The sequence below is a fragment of the Oculina patagonica genome, chromosome 1 (assembly GCF_052425735.1).
Source record: "Oculina patagonica isolate OP01 chromosome 1, crgOcupat, whole genome shotgun sequence".
NCBI lineage: Eukaryota > Metazoa > Cnidaria > Anthozoa > Scleractinia > Oculinidae > Oculina > Oculina patagonica.
Genome location: NC_135758.1, coordinates 37,760,333 through 37,779,519, shown reverse-complemented (window position 1 = coordinate 37,779,519; position 19,187 = coordinate 37,760,333). Strand labels below are relative to the sequence as shown.

Sequence of the window (19,187 nt, the reverse complement as noted above, 5' to 3'; positions counted from 1 at the left end):
CTGGGTACTAGATATTTTCCCGCCATTTCCGCCACCGCCAACACCGCCGCTTTCCACTGCTCCCAACTCAAAAATGGGGATCGCCGGGCCAAAGAGAAACGTTTTCGCGTGTTTACCAACGTAATCTGAGTTAAATCACTTTACTGCAGCAAGTTGACGATTTAAATGAAGGTATTCGTCGACAGGTAAATATAGTGTAAGGGCTTTTCATCCACTGATACATTTCGGAGCACATTGACTACTCTTACATCTGACAGAAATCATGTGTAGCTCAGTGTAGTTCGTTTGAATCTTCTCAAATTTCGAATGTCTGTCATTCTTTAGTTTCTTTACACAAGCTGTTAACTGTATACCTTTTGTATTTCTGGATTGAGTACTTCTCTTGGCCCTTTGTCAACTTTGTTCACACCGTAAGCCCTGTCAATAACAAAACACATATAGGACACTTGACAGACAAATCATGCTCAAGAAAAAGCATATAAAGCACAAAGCTACAAGTATGCACGGCGGCTGTATTAAGAGGAAATCCGCCAGGACTTCGAGTAGTTATTGGAAAAATTATGTACCAAAACTATTTACACCTGATTGCAAGCTTTTGTGTTACTGCTTCAAATATCTTATTAAAGAAATCTTTTCTAAAAACAAAATCGAAAAAAATATCACTCCATATTGCTTAAAAATGTGGCTTTGCCCATACTTGTGAACTTGAATATAATTTTCTCAGACTCTGTAAGAATTGTTGTACAGAATTATTTCCACCTTATTGCAAATTTTTTGTTACTGCTTCAAATCTTATCAAAAGAAATCTTTTCTAAAAACAAACATCGAAAAAAATTTCGAAGTTCCACTAATCGCTTAAAGACGAATTTAAAAATGGCTACACGTGAGATTTTGCCTATAGCTTTGAACTTTGAAATACATTTTCTCAGACTCTGATAAGAAATTGTTGTTGGTGTTATCACGGATAATTATTACATCTTTACCTTTTATTAAGGGTAGGAAATAACGCAATAGGATTTAAATTATTCTGGTACTTGATTTTTGTCCAACTTTAATAAATATTACTCGACTTCCTAGTGGATTCCGTCTTAATTTATTTCCAGCTAAAAGTGCTTCCAGTACAAAAGTATTACAGTAAACGTCATTTGTCTTTTATTGGTGAGGAGAAATCTGTTCCTTGAAAGATCAAGATACTACTTACTGTAGCACAGCCTTTGGTGTAATAGGCTTATTAGGTTGGTATGGAATGCATAACTTTTGACCTCCCTGAAAGCAAAATAGTTTTAAGTTGTTAAAAATGTTTTCCACTTGTTTGTGTAGTATTTACTCCTGGTGCAAAATTTGTAGATACAGCTCAGAGTATTTCCCACTTCTGTTAAAAGCGTTTGCAGACAAAAATATAAGCTTCTATACACATACACACAATAAAGTCTTGCTTTATATTTCAGAGGAGGATCAGGTAGGGATGTTGTGGGTGGAGAAATGCACTACTTAAATGTACCTTGCCCTTGAACACAACACAGTACAAGGGACCTGAACTTGACACTAAATGCTGAGTTCAGTACATTTACTATTATGCTGCCATTGAGTTATCCATCAACTTGAAGTCGATAAAGGCAAGTTAACCACTATAGTGAATTTCAAATGCTGACGTTTCAAGTGTATACCTGCCAACTCTCACGCCTTGGGCGTGAGTCTCACGCCTGCGAGTTGAAAAATTCCATCTCACGCCAAATCACGCTTACGAACTTATTTCTCACGCCTGGTCGAAAAATGTGAGTTATAATAACCATAACCGACACACTTTCCAAAAAATGTAAACTCAAACCAATGCAAGAAACGAAAACTCGTGTAAAATGAAGAAATGACGATACTTTCCCCTGAAATCTTAGAGTTTTGTCAAGAAAAGCCGATTGAGAACGAAGTCATGTTTGGCAAAACACGTCCACGCACTGGGATCAGGATGTGTTCGGAACGTCTTCGGAATACTTCGGACGTCTTTGGGAAACTTCGGGCATTCTCGTATCATCTTCGGAAATCCTGGCACTCTCAGGATAAAAATCTCACGCCTTTGACCCAGAAAAAGTTGGCAGGTATACAAGTGCTAGCCCTTTGTTGGAAGACTTATGTTCAAAATGCCAGCCTGCCAAATTCATTTCAGTGGTAAATTTACCTGTAACTCCTTCAGTTTTATAATTAGCAAGTGGTTTCACTTACACACCAATGCAGCACTATGTACAGTGTTTTGTATTAGAAACTTACTTTGTTCATTTATTATGCTATCATGCCTTTCTCAAATTCTTACAGCAAGCCAAAAAACTTACCGTTTTTCTCCAAAGAATAGCTCGATATTGTGGAACACCATAGTTGTCAGCATCCGTCAGGCAAACAGATAAAATAAAAGGACTCTTGCTTCCATCAATACCAACAAAATTTTGATGCACTGTTAGAAATGAGACCAGGAAATCAATAATGATCAAAACTATAACTTGCAACAACATTGATTTCACAAGCTGTAGTTTTAAAAGACTTATAAGCGAGTGTGCAACTTTTTTTTATAAAATAATAACTTCTGAGTAAGACATGAACATATTAACCTCTAACTACACTAAAAGATGACACACAGATCAATTGCTTATCACAGATTACTTATTGTAAACTGTTTAAAATTGTGTTTGTTCTTTTTTAACAAGCCACTTTCTTATATAAACATTCAATGGAAAAAAAATTAACAAAATAAACAGCGAAATTATAACAAATTGTTACCTTTTCCAAGAAAATACTTGAAATACCATCTAGTTTGGAACTCTGGATTCTCAAGATGAACCCCACTGCCTTGTCTTGTAACAAACCCATTCTAAAAATGTCAACATTTTGGTAAGAAAAAAAATTAGTTAAAATAAATTTGTGCCCATTCCATATGCATATCATTGATGATCAGTGGTACAGAACAGAATGATAGATCAGGGTGGCAGAAAGTTTTGATCACTGAGTATAACCCAGGGTGTAAGTGTAACAACTGTTACATCCATAGGGGCCTTTGATATGCTAATATGGCAACTGAATGAGTGGCCCTCTTGACTAATGATTCCTCCCCTTGATGAGTTGCCCAAGTTGCAGCACTCACAGAGCCTTTAATAAGGTTTGAAGTAGCTGGCTACTGTTGTGTGAATGGCACACATCAAAGAGTTAATGATAATGATAATGTATTAATATAGCGCATTTTTCATATGTATATGTTCAAATGCGCTTTACACGTACTGTAATTTTACTACACAATTGTAAAGGCCAGACCACAACACCGGGAGCTTCGTGCCCTACTCTTTGCGAATAGTGTGTGGGTTCTTTAACGTCCCTTGTTATAAGACTGAAGATACAGGAGACGGGACCTACGGTTTATCGTCCTTTTCTGAGAAGACTAGAATGTCTAACCATTTGCAGATGAAATTGCAAAGGCAGCACATTCTCAGTTATTTTAAGACCCTGAGTGTTGGTCCGGTCTGGGGTTCGAACCCACGACCTCCCGCACAGCAGTCCGGCGCTCTACCAACTGAGCTAACCAGGCGGCGAGCATATAAGAAGTTAAAAGCATCTCCCCTTTATAAAGAGCTTCGTGAATTTTAGTTGGTAATGGCAACAGAATACCCACCAGAGTTCCATTGGGTACTGGGTCTAATTGGAAACCCTGACCTACCTGTAGCATTGATGGTTGCACCCCAATTTCACCGCTCTCCATCCTGAACCGTCCTGCACTTTCACCCAACTCATTTCCATTGTGTAAGTGTAAGCTGTTCAGCTGCAATGAACAAAACAACACACTTGTTGCCACAGAATTTTGAAATTTTAGTGATTACCAGCTATGAAGAAATCAATTAAGAATAAAAATCAGCGATAATAATTTCGAAAGACGTTTCGATGAATCATTCATCATTTTCAAATTCTAAAAGTCAGATTCTTATGAAAAATCATTTCATTACATAGCCTATAGGCATGAAATTACTGCATAACATATATATAATCATAATTTTATATTTTACAGGATGGGGTGGCCAGTGAAATATAATTTCTATTTCTTTATACTTACAGCCTCAAGAGAGCCATAATAGTGTTTTCGACTCAAGCCTGACCTTCGACCAATATCAGGAGAAGGGGCACTGCAAAGATGAGAGCACATAAGTGTTGTACTTGGTACAGCTTTGAGATGTGGGTGTTTTTGACATTGCCATACATGTCCTTTAATTAATGTCAGTTGTGAGAGTTTGAACACATAGTTTTGATTCTTCTCACCATTCTGTTTGACAAACTGCATTTTCAAGTTGCTCAGCTGTTTTGGCTGAGTGCATTTATATTTAGAGGTGATTGGAAATCTTGATTATATCAAGAATTCAATTGCTTTCACTAAGAGCAATTTATTAGTAGAATAGAACAATTAAGATAAAAATAACTGTTCAATGTTCATGTTCATTTATGAGAACAATGTCTGTTCGAGCCTAAACAATTGAAATAGATTAGGCTTTCTGAAATAGGTGTTCACACATTAGTTGTTAGACTTGCCACAAGTCGACCTCATGAGTTTTCACAGTAAATAAGCGAGCGAAGGGAGCCTTTTAGGCCGCAAAGCGGCCGTGCGAGTGACGAAGTCGCGAGGTCTCGTCCTGGCGCGCCATAACAAACGAGACGAAGGACTTTATTGAAAGTCTAATTAGTTGTCTAAATATGACTTAATCATGCATTATAAAATACAGTAGAAAAAGCTTACTACATTCAGTTGAAAATGTTGTTTTATACTTTTTCAAGGTTTCAAAAAGTTAAATTTATTTCAGTTGTTCCATTCTGCAAATAAATTGTAGTTAGTGAAAGTAATTGAATTATCTAATGTTTGAAAAAGGTTATGAATAGTTTAATTATCAAAATTGTTTTTAGGTGAAATTTGTTTTATTTTTGTGTATGACATAAAACCAGACTGAATGATTTGGATATTTGATCAAAAGCAACTTCCTCTGTGTTTTCAATAGGTATTGACATCCATGCATACACCCTTTACTGGGTATTGATCATCAAGTCTGTGACAAAGTGTTTTCCTGAATTAGATGATGATGACATGACAAATAATAATTATAATTAATGAATTTAAAAAGTCCATTTTCCAACTGATTTATTTGTATGCTGAATCTTTTACTTGTAAGCAGCCAAATCCCATAAAAACCTTTAATAGCCACAAAATAAGTTGCGAACTTAACTGAAAGCCCCCTCTTATGACTCAGTGATCAATTTTATAGAGGAAGGTGTTTCATGTTTTGTTGTGCCTTGTAAATAACAGGTTCCAGCCCGTTTTTACGCTGTACTACACTGTACTAGCCTTTTCTTTTACTTTACTCTACACTAGTACAACAAAAAATCCAAGTAATCTGCTGATAAACCTTACATTGCACAACATTCCACTATCAATTGATAACCTGCATTGTTTTCAATTTGTTGATATTAGAAAAAATTGTTGATATTAGAAAACTGATAAAGTCAAATGTTGTTTTGTTTATAATTCGAATTCCTTTACCAAACTTAGGGTTAGGGTTAGAGAAATGGGATAACGCACCATTATTTAATTAAACAATATAGATTTAACAATGAAGGGGATTTCTGTTGAACATTAATATAATTCCCTGATTTTTCCTCATATTATAACAGCAAGGTTTAACCAATTTCATGGTTTCTCACTTGTAATTGATACCTTCAAAAATAGCTTCAAGTGAATTATTATGCTGCTTTTTTTACGCTTGCCGCAATATATGCCGCATATAAAATCCAAAACTCAAGGATTTTTTATAAATATTCTCAAAATGCACCTGCTTTTGAAAATATGAATTACTAACTTAAATGGCCACATGCAAATTTTGGGTACAATTTCATCCGCTATTTTTCTTGATGACAGTAAATTTAAAATCGTTCCGATGTTTTAAACAAATACTTCACGTTAATGCACCTTTGTTTATTCTAGATGAGATCTTTTACCTTAAAAGGCTTAAAAACTTTCAGTTCAACAATTTTAGCATTGACGTATTCGCGCTAAAATGTGATGAGGTAATTCGTTACGAAATTTATTCCTTTCATGCCAAATGTGTCTTCGCATATATATTATATATTCAGAAAAGAGTTGCAAATTGAATTAACAGCGAAGAAAACGGAGCAAATATCGAATAAAAAACGATGAAACATGCAATGTTGAAAGCCTTGAAGGGAATGATTAAAACCCCAATCTACTGGAAGAAAAATAATAACAAATATGACAATTCTTTAAATATTAACAGCGAAGCTAAATTTTAACGCATAACAAACTTAGCTAATAAAAACAGCATGTTCGTTTGTTTTGATCGCTTGAAGTTGCGTGGGCTAGCAAAATATTTTCTTGAATTTGCCAAAAAAAAAAAAAATTGGGGATAAAACAAATGAACTTAAACGATTAAAAAGCAGAAAAAATTGAAACCCGCCGTCAAAACCAAAAAGATATAAATGGTATTCAGAACTTATTTACCTGTAGGTGAATGTAGAAGCCCTTATCCTCGTGACCATATTGAACTCGAGAGATTAGTCCGCGTACTAAGGTTCAATACCACGCATCAAAACAGGAAGGGTGAAATCATGCGAAGCGCTCTTTGATTTGACAGTAACGGAGTTGGGTCAGTGAAGTAGCGTGCTGGACCTCTTGCGAATAAAACGACAACAAACCAACGTCGCTTCTGCAATGGCTTGAAATCAGTGGACGAACGCTGTGCGATCGCAGAGTCCTCGTTTATACTCGACAAGTTCGCGCGGATTTCAAACGCTTACTACAAAACGTTATTCCCTGACTGTATTGGACCAGATCCACGCACGCGATTATAGCATGATTATGACTATTGTAGCGTACTTAGACTGAGGCGATTAAATGTGATAAAACCTGCACCGAATATGAGTTCAAAGTTCCTGAAGCTGTGATATACGGTCGCTCAGTGTAATGTGATGCGTTCAGGTGACAAACCTGGCAATTCATGCAGCGCCGCCGGTGACGAATGTTCGACAAGTGCTGTATTATGGCGGAAGTACAAGATGGTTAGAGATGGTCTTACGTCGAAAGTTTTATAAGCTGCACTTCAGTAAACATTAAGCTACTTCACAACGTTCTTGATCCAGACACGTACACATGCAAAATTTCCGCCTTGTAATGTTACCGTAAAACGCAAATGGTTATAACGCCAGACAACGAACAAGTGTTACTAATTTGCGTACGTTTTCCGTGACTTATATACGCACAAATTGTCAACAATCGGCCCGAAAAGGCTGGTAACTTTAATGAAATTCAACTCGGTCTCTTTTACAAATTCCGTACCGTGGATAATGTTGTTACGAGACTGAAAACGGTCTATGTACTTGATTCAATAGCTTTCAATGCATGGTGTCTAAAGTTCTTTTTCAGTGCAGCGGCGACGATTGAACGAGCATTGACCAACACGGCACTTGAAGATGAGCACAAATCTTGTACAAATTTAGTCAACAAGGCTTCTTCCACGCCGTACTGAATGTAAACAAATCCTCCCACCGGAGAAAAGTGTCTTGGATTGACGCGGTGTTTTGGAGTAGACGACCGAGTGACGTGCTTTTTGGACGTTTTGGCGGGAATCCAGATCTTTCACTTCAGGTTTAGCGCACGCGAGGAATAATACTAATTCACATGTGGTCTCCGTTCGTTTAAATAGCTGTATTGCAAATGATGAAACTGCCTGGTGACAAGGCAGTGATAGATAGGTTTTTGTTATGGCAATTAATTCCTGTATTCTAATGACACACAAAACGCCTGTTTTTTGATGGCGATGTCTTGACTAATATTCAAAAGCAAGATAGTGGGACGTTTAAAATGCCCTCTAATTCCTTTTCGGGTGTTTTTTCTTAAGATATCAACTTGTTTTCTATCTCTTCACTTGTTTAGTTTATAAATCGAATAGGCCTACTTTCCAAACAGTCTGTCAGCTATTTTATATGAAAGAAAACCCCATTGTTGACGTAACAATAACATGTAAACAAAACATTGAATGACGTCCGGTCCGGTAAGCGATCTTTACTTGCGAAAGGATGAAAGCCTTTTGTGAGTTTTGTTTGCCTTTTATGTAGATACTGCAAGGGTAATAATCAAGTCGTTGTCATTTTTGCTTAGCATCAAATCTCTTGCATATTGCATTTTGTTTTAGTTTGTTAATTGGTTGTTCTTGAGGTTCTTTTCGAAGCGGTTTATTAAAGAGTCTTAAAGCACTTTTTCCTTGCCTTCTTTAATACAAGACAAGGTGTTCAAATAGCTTTATATATCCATAACGGCAACCTCAATTCCCAGTGTAGCTACAGAATTATTCATCACTTAACAAATAACAATAATATTAGTGAATTCGAAAGTGACACCTGTAGTCTTATTTCACTACAGTGACGTCTGTCGGGAATATTATGCGAAATTCAACCTATAATTCCTGCTATAGAAGCAGGGGAAAGACCGTGGTGTGATTAAAAATGCTACGGAAAATTAATTAGTTTTGGGATTAAATCAATGAAAAATAATTTAAAAAGATAGTTATTTCGCTGGTAATAGTTAGCTCATATGACATGCAGATGATGAGTAAGCAATAATTGGCTCTGACATGCAAGATGACACGTTTCTTTACCTGACATGACGCAGGAATTATTAACATAAAACACAAACACGCACCAAAAAGAAAAAAAAAAAGGAAAAAAAGGAGTTATACTTAAGGCTATACTCCCAGAGGCTCGGCTATTGACGGAGTGAGTTTACACTTAAATGCCCAATTATTTACCAAAATCAAATTTCACATTACAATATTAATACATTATCAAGCAGATAAGTGATGAGAATAACGCAAATAATCCACTAGTCTAGGGGATATTGATGCATTAACAAGTATTCATAACCAAAGCTAAATGAAATATATGCCAATCGATAAGTAGTAACAATATTTAGAGTTAAGAGTTAAAATGTATGGCGGGCTTACGCTAATTAGAAGAAACGGAAGTTTCGTACGTTTCTGACAAGAGTAGGTAGGTCCTAATCATTGGTTAGGCCCAGGCCAAACGTCGAATTTCACATGAGACGAACTAAACTGAGCGAATTAAGCATCCTTGTAAAGCAGGTTTTTGTTTGTTTGTTTTTACTGGTAGTTAGCCTTCGACGTTTGACTCAGTTGAGTTCGTCCGACTGAATTAAGATCGACCAACACGTTCTATCCGTCTGCTTCAGACGGATAGAATTGCAATTTAGTTCGTCTCATGTGAAGTTCGACGATTGGCCTGGGCCTTAGTCTCGAAACGATTTCACTAGACCAGTAGTCATGCCTGGGGATGATTATGATTAAATAAATCTCTATTTCACTGGCGAAATATTAAAAATAAAGGCAAATGAAAAAAGAAATAAAGAAGAACGGATTTGTATCCCATACACTCGCCTTTATTATATATGTCCGTGAGCTTTTTACCCTCTTTGCCAGACATTGCAAGTTTGTCAATAACCGATTCGATTGAATATTGAGTTCAAATTTATCAAGGTCACTAAATTAACCAGCCATTTCTCTGTTTATATTTCTTAACATTTTTTTTCGGATGCAATCGAGTGCATGAACCTGATGCGTGACATCGTGTGACTAGGAGCTTGCGTGACTTTAATAAAGAGGCCCAATAAACGGTTTCCGGTTGGGCTTAAAATGTATGTAAGCCCATATAAGTGCGGCGGTTTACTTCTTTCACGCAAGTCGGCATTCCACCAAGTATAAATCGGAGAAACGGTCAACCGTTCTACTTCAATATTATGTTATTTTATATACTGGTATCTACTCATGAATTATTTGTGTATTTATTTACAAACAGAGGAAGAATGCGATCACGTCCTTCATCGAGAATTTTCGGTGAACGTGTTCGGAGTTTAACGTGATATCTTTGCAGACAAGTTCGTAATTTGAATTACAATAAACCATTTATAGGTTCAAAAGCAAACGTTAATTCGATTTCGATCAATTTTGATTTGTTCATTTTGAGGTTTTGTTTGATTCAATCTGATGGATTATATGGGCCTGAAATTGTGTAAATAAAGAATATGAAGCAAAAACGTCTGTTGACAGCAATTTTCTGTCTGAGTAGTTCGACAGGTCACGTAGATATAGGCTTAATACTTGTAGATCGCCTTAGATTTCGTATTTTATTGCTCAAGCAAGTAAATCAGGTTGTGAAATGCGTGGTTCACTAAAAACAACAAAGTAATCCACGACTTAAGACATTTTCGGCACAAACAAAAGGCACTTGACAACAATGTACATTTCAAGATGTTAATTTCACTTCGTGGTATCAGGGATAGTTGTATCACGATTTGAGTTTTAATGGATTTTGTTTTGACTTCTTCAGAAGTTTCGCGGACAATAGGTGTCCCTGTTTGGTTTCTGTCAAACAAAGCAAGTGAACTTCTTTGGAAAGAAACAAAGCTAATGATTGCTTTGTTTGATTTGATTATTATTTAAATATCACCAACAGACGTAAAATTGTTTAATTCCCGCTAAAATCAGAGTCAGGTCGAATTCGATCCTCGCGTACAATTTTACGAGCATAATAAGACAAACATTCCGGCTTCATCAACTGCTGTAGGATTACATCGTTACGGAGCAAAAGTTGCATCAAAACGTCAACAAACCGTCATCGCAAGGCTCTTTTCGCCATATACAATGATAACAATGATTCAACGAGCCCAGAGCAAACCAAAGACGATTGTTCTGAACACAAATGCGAATTGTTGAAACCGGCCAACAAACAATATCGAACCGTCTCAGCTTATTTAATACTCGACACTCTAATGAATTAAACTTGTATCATAAGCTTTAGTACAACAATTACACATGCAAATCTCGATATTGCTGAGAAAGAAAACAAAAACGAATACTATAGACGCTCAATATATTTTTTCTTATCGATCTTATACAATGACAGTGAATAAAACTACAATTGCTCAAATCCGACTGTTATAATTTCTATGTTTTGGCGACTTACCGGTTAGGTGTTTGGCTTTGTTGACCAATTCCCTCCGATAAATGCAGCGTCCCCGGCGGACTAGAGTATCGTTTGAACTGAAGCGTTGGTCGAGTTAGATACCTCCCTGTAGCTTTCGACTCTCCAACAGCAACACTGCTCGGTCTTTCAGGAGCGAATGTTTGTCGCTTTTTTGATCTGTCCATGTTTATGTTGCTTCCGCTCGGAGTCAAGGCCACGAAGATATATTCGTCAAGGGCCGCTCATCTCGACAGTGAAAAATATTACTTGAGAGTATCGAGTCTTCACACGTGATATTCACAAATTAGCTAAAAAAGACTTTGAGCCTCGAACAACTGATGCGTGAATAACGAGTCTAGAATCAAGTTAAGAATTCATGTCGAGGCACTAATAGCACGATAAACTCCAGTCTTGCATATATGAAAGATGACCGTGTTTTAATACACATCACATGTATCCGTACAGACCGCCACCGTCGATATATCTTGATAAAAATATGATGCCTTGCAGACAATTCACATTCTCTGGTCAAATATCAAAACGACGTACTTAGTAACTGTTACGATCAGAGAAGGATTACTATAAACCGTTCGTCGCCATCTGTCTTGCCCCAGGGTAGTTTCCACGATGAATATAATTAGGTTTCTTTAGAAACTGCGAAAACCACTTATATTTGCTGTGTTCTAGTGTCCAACCGGAAATGAACTCCTATTGGACGCCCGCTTACAAAGCTGTCAACAGCGATTTTTCCAGTATTTTAGTTGAAAATGCACTGCGAGAATAGACAGGATAAGGGAAGAAAGGCCACACGGAAAGCGTTTGGCTTTTGTTTTATTTCCGTTGTAGATTATGCTCAGAAGCACAAATAAAAATATTCCATTCTGCCACAAAAAATTGGGTATTAATCAAAATAAAACCCTTCAATTGGGTGAATTATAAAGGAATGGCGTGTGTCAGGAGTCCGGGTCATGCGTGCGTGGGGTGTATATGAGAGAAGAACTCAGAAAATTTTTCTAAGTGAAATATGATTCATATAGAGCATTTTAGAACAAGCTCAACATTGCTACAATTATAAATCTTATCGACGTATACCGTATTTGCTTACACAAGCAAATCAACAAACGGCAACCTCTCCGCCTCCCACTCCGCCCCCGCCACCACACACACAGGGCTTGTTTTGCACTGTCTTTGCAGTCCAGTCCACAAATACATACCACAGCGATAAACCGATGTGAAATGCCAAACCAATCCAAACTTGAATCGGTTAAAAGGCTGGTTCTACTGATGCGACACACTGGTTACTTTTCTTCTTGAGCACCCTCCTACTCCTCCCCCTTCCTATGTTGGAGACCCTTGGATATAAACTTTCTTCCTTCCGCCTACTTCTCTTCGGTCACGTAAAGTTACAAGGTTTGTTTGATGTGCATGCAATTGTATTTAGCAGGGCCCCTCTGGATACCAGCCATCTTCCTGAATGGGCCACCCTGCATAAATAAAGTTTACCTTACCTTACCAATTGGAATTGTCTAAACTAACATCTTAATGTTTTACACATCAAGACTAGTAAAGCCGAAGCTTGGCTTAAACCTTGAAAAACTGCGTGGAAACTACACGTACAGTAGTTGTTTTAGGGGCATTTAAAAATGTAAGCATACCTGCTCTGACCCTTACTTCCACTTGGATACAGTTCCCTCCCCTTATGGAGTTGTACAAGTCCCGGAATTATTAGTCTACCATCTACACGGGAGACGACGGGCTTATCGAGTGGACGGAAATTTTAACGTTTGCACGCGGGTGAATAAGTTCAACGGACTGTCGAGTGGCGTTGAATTATAAGCTGTAACAGATATCTCGTCCTGATAGGATTATGTATTCATAATCCTTACTTTCTAGATAATCCGCAATATAGAGCATCAATCTGGGGTGATTTAAAAAAATTGAGGGCAATTCTGTCGTAAAATGGTTTCATAAATGTGGATTCATAAGTGTTCACTGCCGGCCTGGCTCTCCTACACTTCGAGGAAGTGGGGAGTGATGGGGGGGGGGGGGGGGGAGCTGGGCGAGCGAGTGACTGCTGACGATGAGGCAGCTATATGTACTATGTTTTTCATAATAATGGTGTTGCGAAGTACTGCTTAGTATTATAGTGACAGCAGGGTTTGATCGAGCAAAGTGGAAGAGTTAGAGTTGCGACCAAAACTATTCCACACAGAAAAACAAAATCCTTGGTAAAAATCATGTTTTCTTTTTATTTTGAGGATTGAGCTGTTTCTTTACATAATTATGTACAACTCTAATAAGCTAGCAATATAACCACAGGCCGCCCAAGCTCACGATGTGAAGAGTTGAAATAATACTCTTTTGAAATACGCGAAACGTGACTCTCGCCTGGTGGCATATGGAGGTGTTGTGTTACAACGATTCGTATTTATAAAGGTTTGTATGGGTGAAAACGCTTTTGAATTTATAGCTAAATATAATGATATTTTGACAATAAAATCAACTTCCCTCGATGTCTTGTTGTTATATCTGTTGTTATCTCGCTTCTCAGGCCGATCCGAGGCGTTTTAAGCGAGTTATGCCATTTCGGGTTTCCACTGCTAAGAAGAAGTAAAGTACTTCTTCTTAGCAGTGGAAACCCGAAATGGCATAACTCGCTTAAAACGCCTCGGATCGGCCTGAGAAGCGAGATAACAACAGATATAACAACAAGACATCGAGGGAAGTTGATTTTATTGTCAAAATATCATTATATTTAGCTATAAATTCAAAAGCGTTTTCACCCATACAAACCTTTATAAATACGAATCGTTGTAACACAACACCTCCATATGCCACCAGGCGAGAGTCACGTTTCGCGTATTTCAAAAGAGTGTTATTTGAACTCCTCACATCGTGAGCTTGGGCCGCCTGTGATATAACGAAAGAATTGGGTACTATATACAAGTATGTTCGCCACTGTTGTACGTCCCTTCTCACACACAAATGGTTGATTTAAAATCATGAATTCTGATTGTTCGATTATAAAACTAAAAAGAATTAAAAATCATAATAATTTAATAATCTTAACGATAATTTTGAACATTTTGCGTCGACAATACTCAATAAATACTTTATAAAAAGGCGCATAAAAACTGTCTACATAGTTCTGGTAGTACCAAGATAAACAAGTCAAACATAGTTTAAAATTGCTTGTACATCAACGTTGCTTTCCAAGGATTAACCTTAATTTTTTTCAAGCATATTTTTTTTTAAAAAAAATGTTTCAGCTAGCCATGCTCAGTTGATTAGAACAGAGCATTCAAGCGGAATCTGAACACAAGTATAAGTTTGTCCTCACGAACCGGCAACGGCGAGGACACTGAATCTAGATCTCGATGTAATTGATATTTTTTTAGCTTACATTTTTGAACATTGCAGTTTAATTCTGAAGCAAGTCGATTAAGTTTACCGAAAACAGCAAAACAGCTTGCCATGTGTTGTGTACGCGGAGAGCTAGAAAATAGTGGCAAAGACAATTCTGTGTCGCCGCTGTTGCCGGCTTTAACGTGTAATTAAACTGTAACGATTTGGTGATTTCACACCAGGTAAAATCTGACGTTCAACTGAAATAATTCAGTTTTCTTTTCTATTTGGTTTTAGTTAGTCCAGCATCTCGACGGATGCCATCACTCTTGGACACCCGCGGGCAGGTAATCCCGTCGAACGAAAGTTAAAACGGGCCATTCTCTTTCACCCGTTTTAACTTTCATCCGCCTCGACTATCTGTCCCTGTATTTTATATATAGCTAATTTACACAGTCATAAAATTCTCATGATGAACTGTCACATGTCACTGATGATAATGACGCGTAAAGTTGTTTAAGTTCAGTGATTTCCTCCCGCTTTTTCCTGACTTTTTCTTGATATTCCAACACAAATTGCTGTTGCGCCTCTTTGGCATTTTTCAGTTCTGTAATGATGTCTGCTACATTTTTCTGTGTAAACTTCGTACGAAGCCTCTGTATCTCGTTCTTCAGTTCACTTAGCCTTGTGCCGTTCACCGCTTGCAGTCTACCAGCTTCTTGCACCACGCGGTCCACGTTTACTTTCAAGTTCTTTGCAGCAGCATCAGCTTTGTCTGCTTCGTTCTTCGCTGAAAAAGCATCTCGCAAAGCATCAGAAGCCAACTTGGAATAGTTTCCTTTGCATGCGTTGATGTGTTCTTGTGAGGACGAGTTTATATTGGTGACATTCTGCTCGACCTGGCTAAAATACCCTGTTGAGTATTTGGATTGGCCCGCGTCTTGGGAAAGTTTGCTTGCATCTTCATGAATAATGGACACAGCCTGAGAAAAACAACGAGAACGGTTCAGTTAGAATACAAACGAGAAAATAGTTTTCGCATAGATACGTAGGTGCACGTTCACGTTCACTATCCGACAGTACTTGTAAAGCCCTGATCAACGTTCCTAACTTGATCTAACAACGCCCAACAAGTTGGACAAAAATCTTAAAACCGATTGACTACCCTGTTAGGACATGTTGGACGAAAGTATGAAGCAACTCAAACTTTCCTTACAACATTTGAAAACCATCCAAAACATTGCATCTGCTTGGCCAAAACATGTTGCAACAAGGCCAAACAATGTTGTTAGATGTTTACCGCAACGCGCCATTTAGATCATTAGAAGTGAACACGGATCATCAGTACTAAGTGTTGGAAAATGCAGTTCAACTGACAGGATATAAGATTTGATTACCAACAAAAAAAAAATTTCTTTAAACTCTATCAGCGAGCGGCTTTGAGATACTATGTGTATGTAGAAAAAACATCACCCTATTTTATGTCAGAAGCTGTTAATAAAATACTGCTGTACTTACCTGATTCTCATAAAATGAAATATTCCTTGCTTCCTGTGCTAGTTTCAGCCCCCGTTTAGCAGCTGTCAGCGTTGCTTGAAGAGAAGCGTTGATTCCCTGGGCATACTGAATCGCATTCCAGCTAGTAGTGTTAGCTTCCTTGGCCCGTTTTAGCGACAGGTCGGCAAACTCCTGTGCTTCTTGTGCCTTGGACTCAAAATTCTGTAGAATCTGTAACATTTCTTCAGCGTCTGCGAGGGTCTTGGTGGCAAGCTGTACAGCGTCGATGGCTTCTTGTCTGGCCCTACGTGCTTCCATAAGGATTGCTTGTCCGGTTGACTCGGCGTTGTCCACTCGAAGCATCAAAGATTCCACCTCTTCAACAGCTAACTCAACTTGTGCGGTCAAATTTGAATACGTCTGGGTCAGATTCTGAGCTCTCGAGATAACCTCTTGTGCCTCCTTTCTTGCTTGCATTGCTGCCGTCTCAATCTCACTGACGGTGTCCGTATTGTTGGGATCCAGCAACATTACCTGTGATATGGTATCATTGGCTTGTAACAAAACAGTCGATGCATTAACAAACAAATCATATGCAGTGAAGTTCGTGCTTTCACCATAGGCTTGTATAACATCAACACGCATTCTTAGCTCATCAAGAAAGCTCTTGAGGTCGTTTTGCTCTTTTACAGTATTCTCAGCCACCCTCTGCGCTTCCACTATCACGGAGTTGGCATTGTCTACTTTACCCTGGATGTCGTAGGCTGTTTCATTCTGACGCGTTGCTGCTGCAGTGAAATTGTCCGCCAGCGCAGTGAACCTTGGTACCAGTTCACTAAGATACTTGCTGATAGTCTCAGCCTCGCGGACAGACGGATCGATGGACAAATTCAGAAGATTATTGCTGTAATTAACAGCATCACGAATCAGCTGAATGAGCTCTTCCGTTCTGTTTCTATCCTGTATAACAGCAGTTAAGTTACTTGAAAGCTCGTTCACACCAGGTGTCACCTCTTGCATCAACACTTCTTCCAAACGATTTAGAGTCTCGTTGAGCTCCTTTATTTGCGTCGTAACGTTCTTTTCGATTTCGCGAGATTCTTCTGCATCAGACATCAAACTACTAACACTGTTTTTTGAGTTAGTGAGGCGTTGGGCGAATGAAGCGTCTCCGATATGTCCATTTCGTAGACGATCAATTGTGTTGGCTAGGGCGGCTGAGCTCACTCGAAGCTTTTTCACCTCCACGTAGATAAGGCGGTAGCACTCGGGACAGTCTAAAGAATGGAATAAAAACATTGGTGTTAAATTTAAGATTACTAGTAGCTTTACCTTTTCATTTATGAACTCGTCGCAAAATTGTAATTTTAGCTTTTTAAAATCATTGTAAGTTTACCTTTAATTGTACCTTTAGCTTTTTAAATTCATTGTAAGTTTACTCTTAATTGTAATTTTAGTTTTTAGCTTTTTTATTCCGTTTTTAATCTTGTAATGCGCATTTGAAAATTTTATATATGAAATTTGCGCACTGTAAATGTTATTATTATTATTATTATTATTATTATTACTATTATTATTATTATTATTATTATTATTATTATTATTATTATAAATAGCAATGATGTCTGAGATACAATGTACTTTCTGTGGGCTGTGATTTTTTGGTATGTGGACCAAAATAATTTTGGAAGGGTACACAGGAAAAACCTGACAATTTAACCAAACGTTACAACACAGTAAAGCAAAATGTAAAACTAAACAGATAGCAAATGAGCAAATTAAAATCACTGAACGCGTTCAAAAGAAGTTTGATTTTTTTTTGGCAAATACGTAAGAGCTGTTTAATTTAATGCAATGAATCGAAGTATTGTAACGAGCATTGGTAGCAGTAAGGGTGTAAACCCTCTGGGTACATGAACAAACATCAGTTTAAAACTCAGAAATCAGTTTCCTGTAATCAAGAAAAGTACCAAAAACTCCATCCACACTTACCAACACACCCTTCGCTGGTATTGTAAGCGTTCTCATGGCATCGGTCACATGGTCTGCCACCAATTCTTGGTTTACAGGTGCACTGGCCAGTGGTCTCGTTACACACGCTGCTGTTACCATACATCGTGTTGGGAAGAACACAGTCACAGTCTAAAACGCAAGACAAGAAGGTAAACATCACCTCAAATAAAACTGAATAAAATAGTTATCAATGCACGCCCTGTAATGAGGGAAGACTATGATGAAATGTACTTTGACAACCTTTGATAACCACCTCCTTCTTTATGCTTTTCATTAGTCTATTTTTGCATGTGTCAATTTTTTGTAGCAATATTAACAGAAGAGTTGTATTTGTGTAAATATTTTGGTGATAAATGCAAGTGGTGAACCATTAAGAACAGTAGTCAAACTTTTACAGTGATAAAAAATTAAACAAATTAACTATCCAAAGACAACATTTCAGACTAGTACTTAAGAATGAATTTCTAACTAATTGGTGTTGTTGGACATGCAACTATCATACAATCCAAGTTTCATATTTTTTTAGAACTGTAAACAATAAAAATGACATAATGGTTATTTTTATTTTGACCCTTCAAGGGCTTTTCATGGCTAAGATGCAAATTTATTGATACCTCGGCAGCCACCAGATGAAGGAGTTAAACCAAAGAATCCAGGTGTACACCGCCTACAATCAGTTGTGTTGTCCACTCCAGGCTGACATCTCTCACAGTGTTCACCCATAGATCCCATACGACAGTTATAGCATGTGCCATTCTCAGGAAAGCACTCTTGTGAACGGCCAGTGCAAGAGCACAGTACGCAGGAGCTGAGGACTTTGGGAGTGTTATCCAAGTTAGGAGAAAGGCGAGTATATCCTACAAAAAAGAAGTATAATGTTAGGAACAGCCGTTTTATTGATAGGTAAACTTTGAAGCTATAAAGGTTACTACATATTTAAGCAGGCAGGATGTTAGTCACACTATGGCTTTTAAATGAAATGAAAATAATAAATGCTTATCATGCGTTTCCTTTGTGCCCTGGCTGGTTTATAGTTACTGCAGTAAGGACGCTGTTAAATAGGTTACTCCATCATGTATAGTGCCAACATTGTGATGGCTTACTGACTACTTTTTTGATAGTCATGAGAAAACTGCTCTGTGAGTCTCCAAGAAAGGACATGGCAATAATCATTAGCTTTTTACAGACTTGGCTTAATAAAATCACTCACTACTGCCACAAAAAAGGAAAGATTTCTCAGTTGCTTATACAAGTCAAAGTGAGCAAATTAG

General features: G+C 37.8%; 1 protein-coding gene, 1 long non-coding RNA gene and 1 other non-coding gene across 3 annotated transcripts in view; 1 reads left to right on the top strand and 2 right to left on the bottom strand.

The window, feature by feature from the left end:
* Positions 1 to 19,187, bottom strand: part of LOC144628861 (laminin subunit alpha-3-like) — a 41,197-nt gene that overhangs the window by 12,001 nt on the left and 10,009 nt on the right. Inside the window, 8 exon segments of the mRNA XM_078486967.1 lie at positions 354 to 417; positions 1,202 to 1,266; positions 2,325 to 2,443; positions 2,767 to 2,857; positions 3,695 to 3,796; positions 4,085 to 4,172; positions 17,973 to 18,045; positions 18,531 to 18,773. Coding sequence (XP_078343093.1) covers positions 354 to 417; positions 1,202 to 1,266; positions 2,325 to 2,443; positions 2,767 to 2,857; positions 3,695 to 3,796; positions 4,085 to 4,172; positions 17,973 to 18,045; positions 18,531 to 18,773 — 845 coding nt within the window.
* LOC144628917 (uncharacterized) lies at positions 69 to 18,674 on the top strand. Its single transcript, XR_013566298.1, has 4 exons — positions 69 to 185; positions 4,087 to 4,168; positions 17,973 to 18,065; positions 18,539 to 18,674. It is a non-coding gene; the product is annotated as an uncharacterized LOC144628917 (long non-coding RNA).
* Positions 3,493 to 3,565, bottom strand: Trnas-gcu (transfer RNA serine (anticodon GCU)). Its single transcript has one exon. It is a non-coding gene; the product is annotated as a tRNA-Ser (tRNA).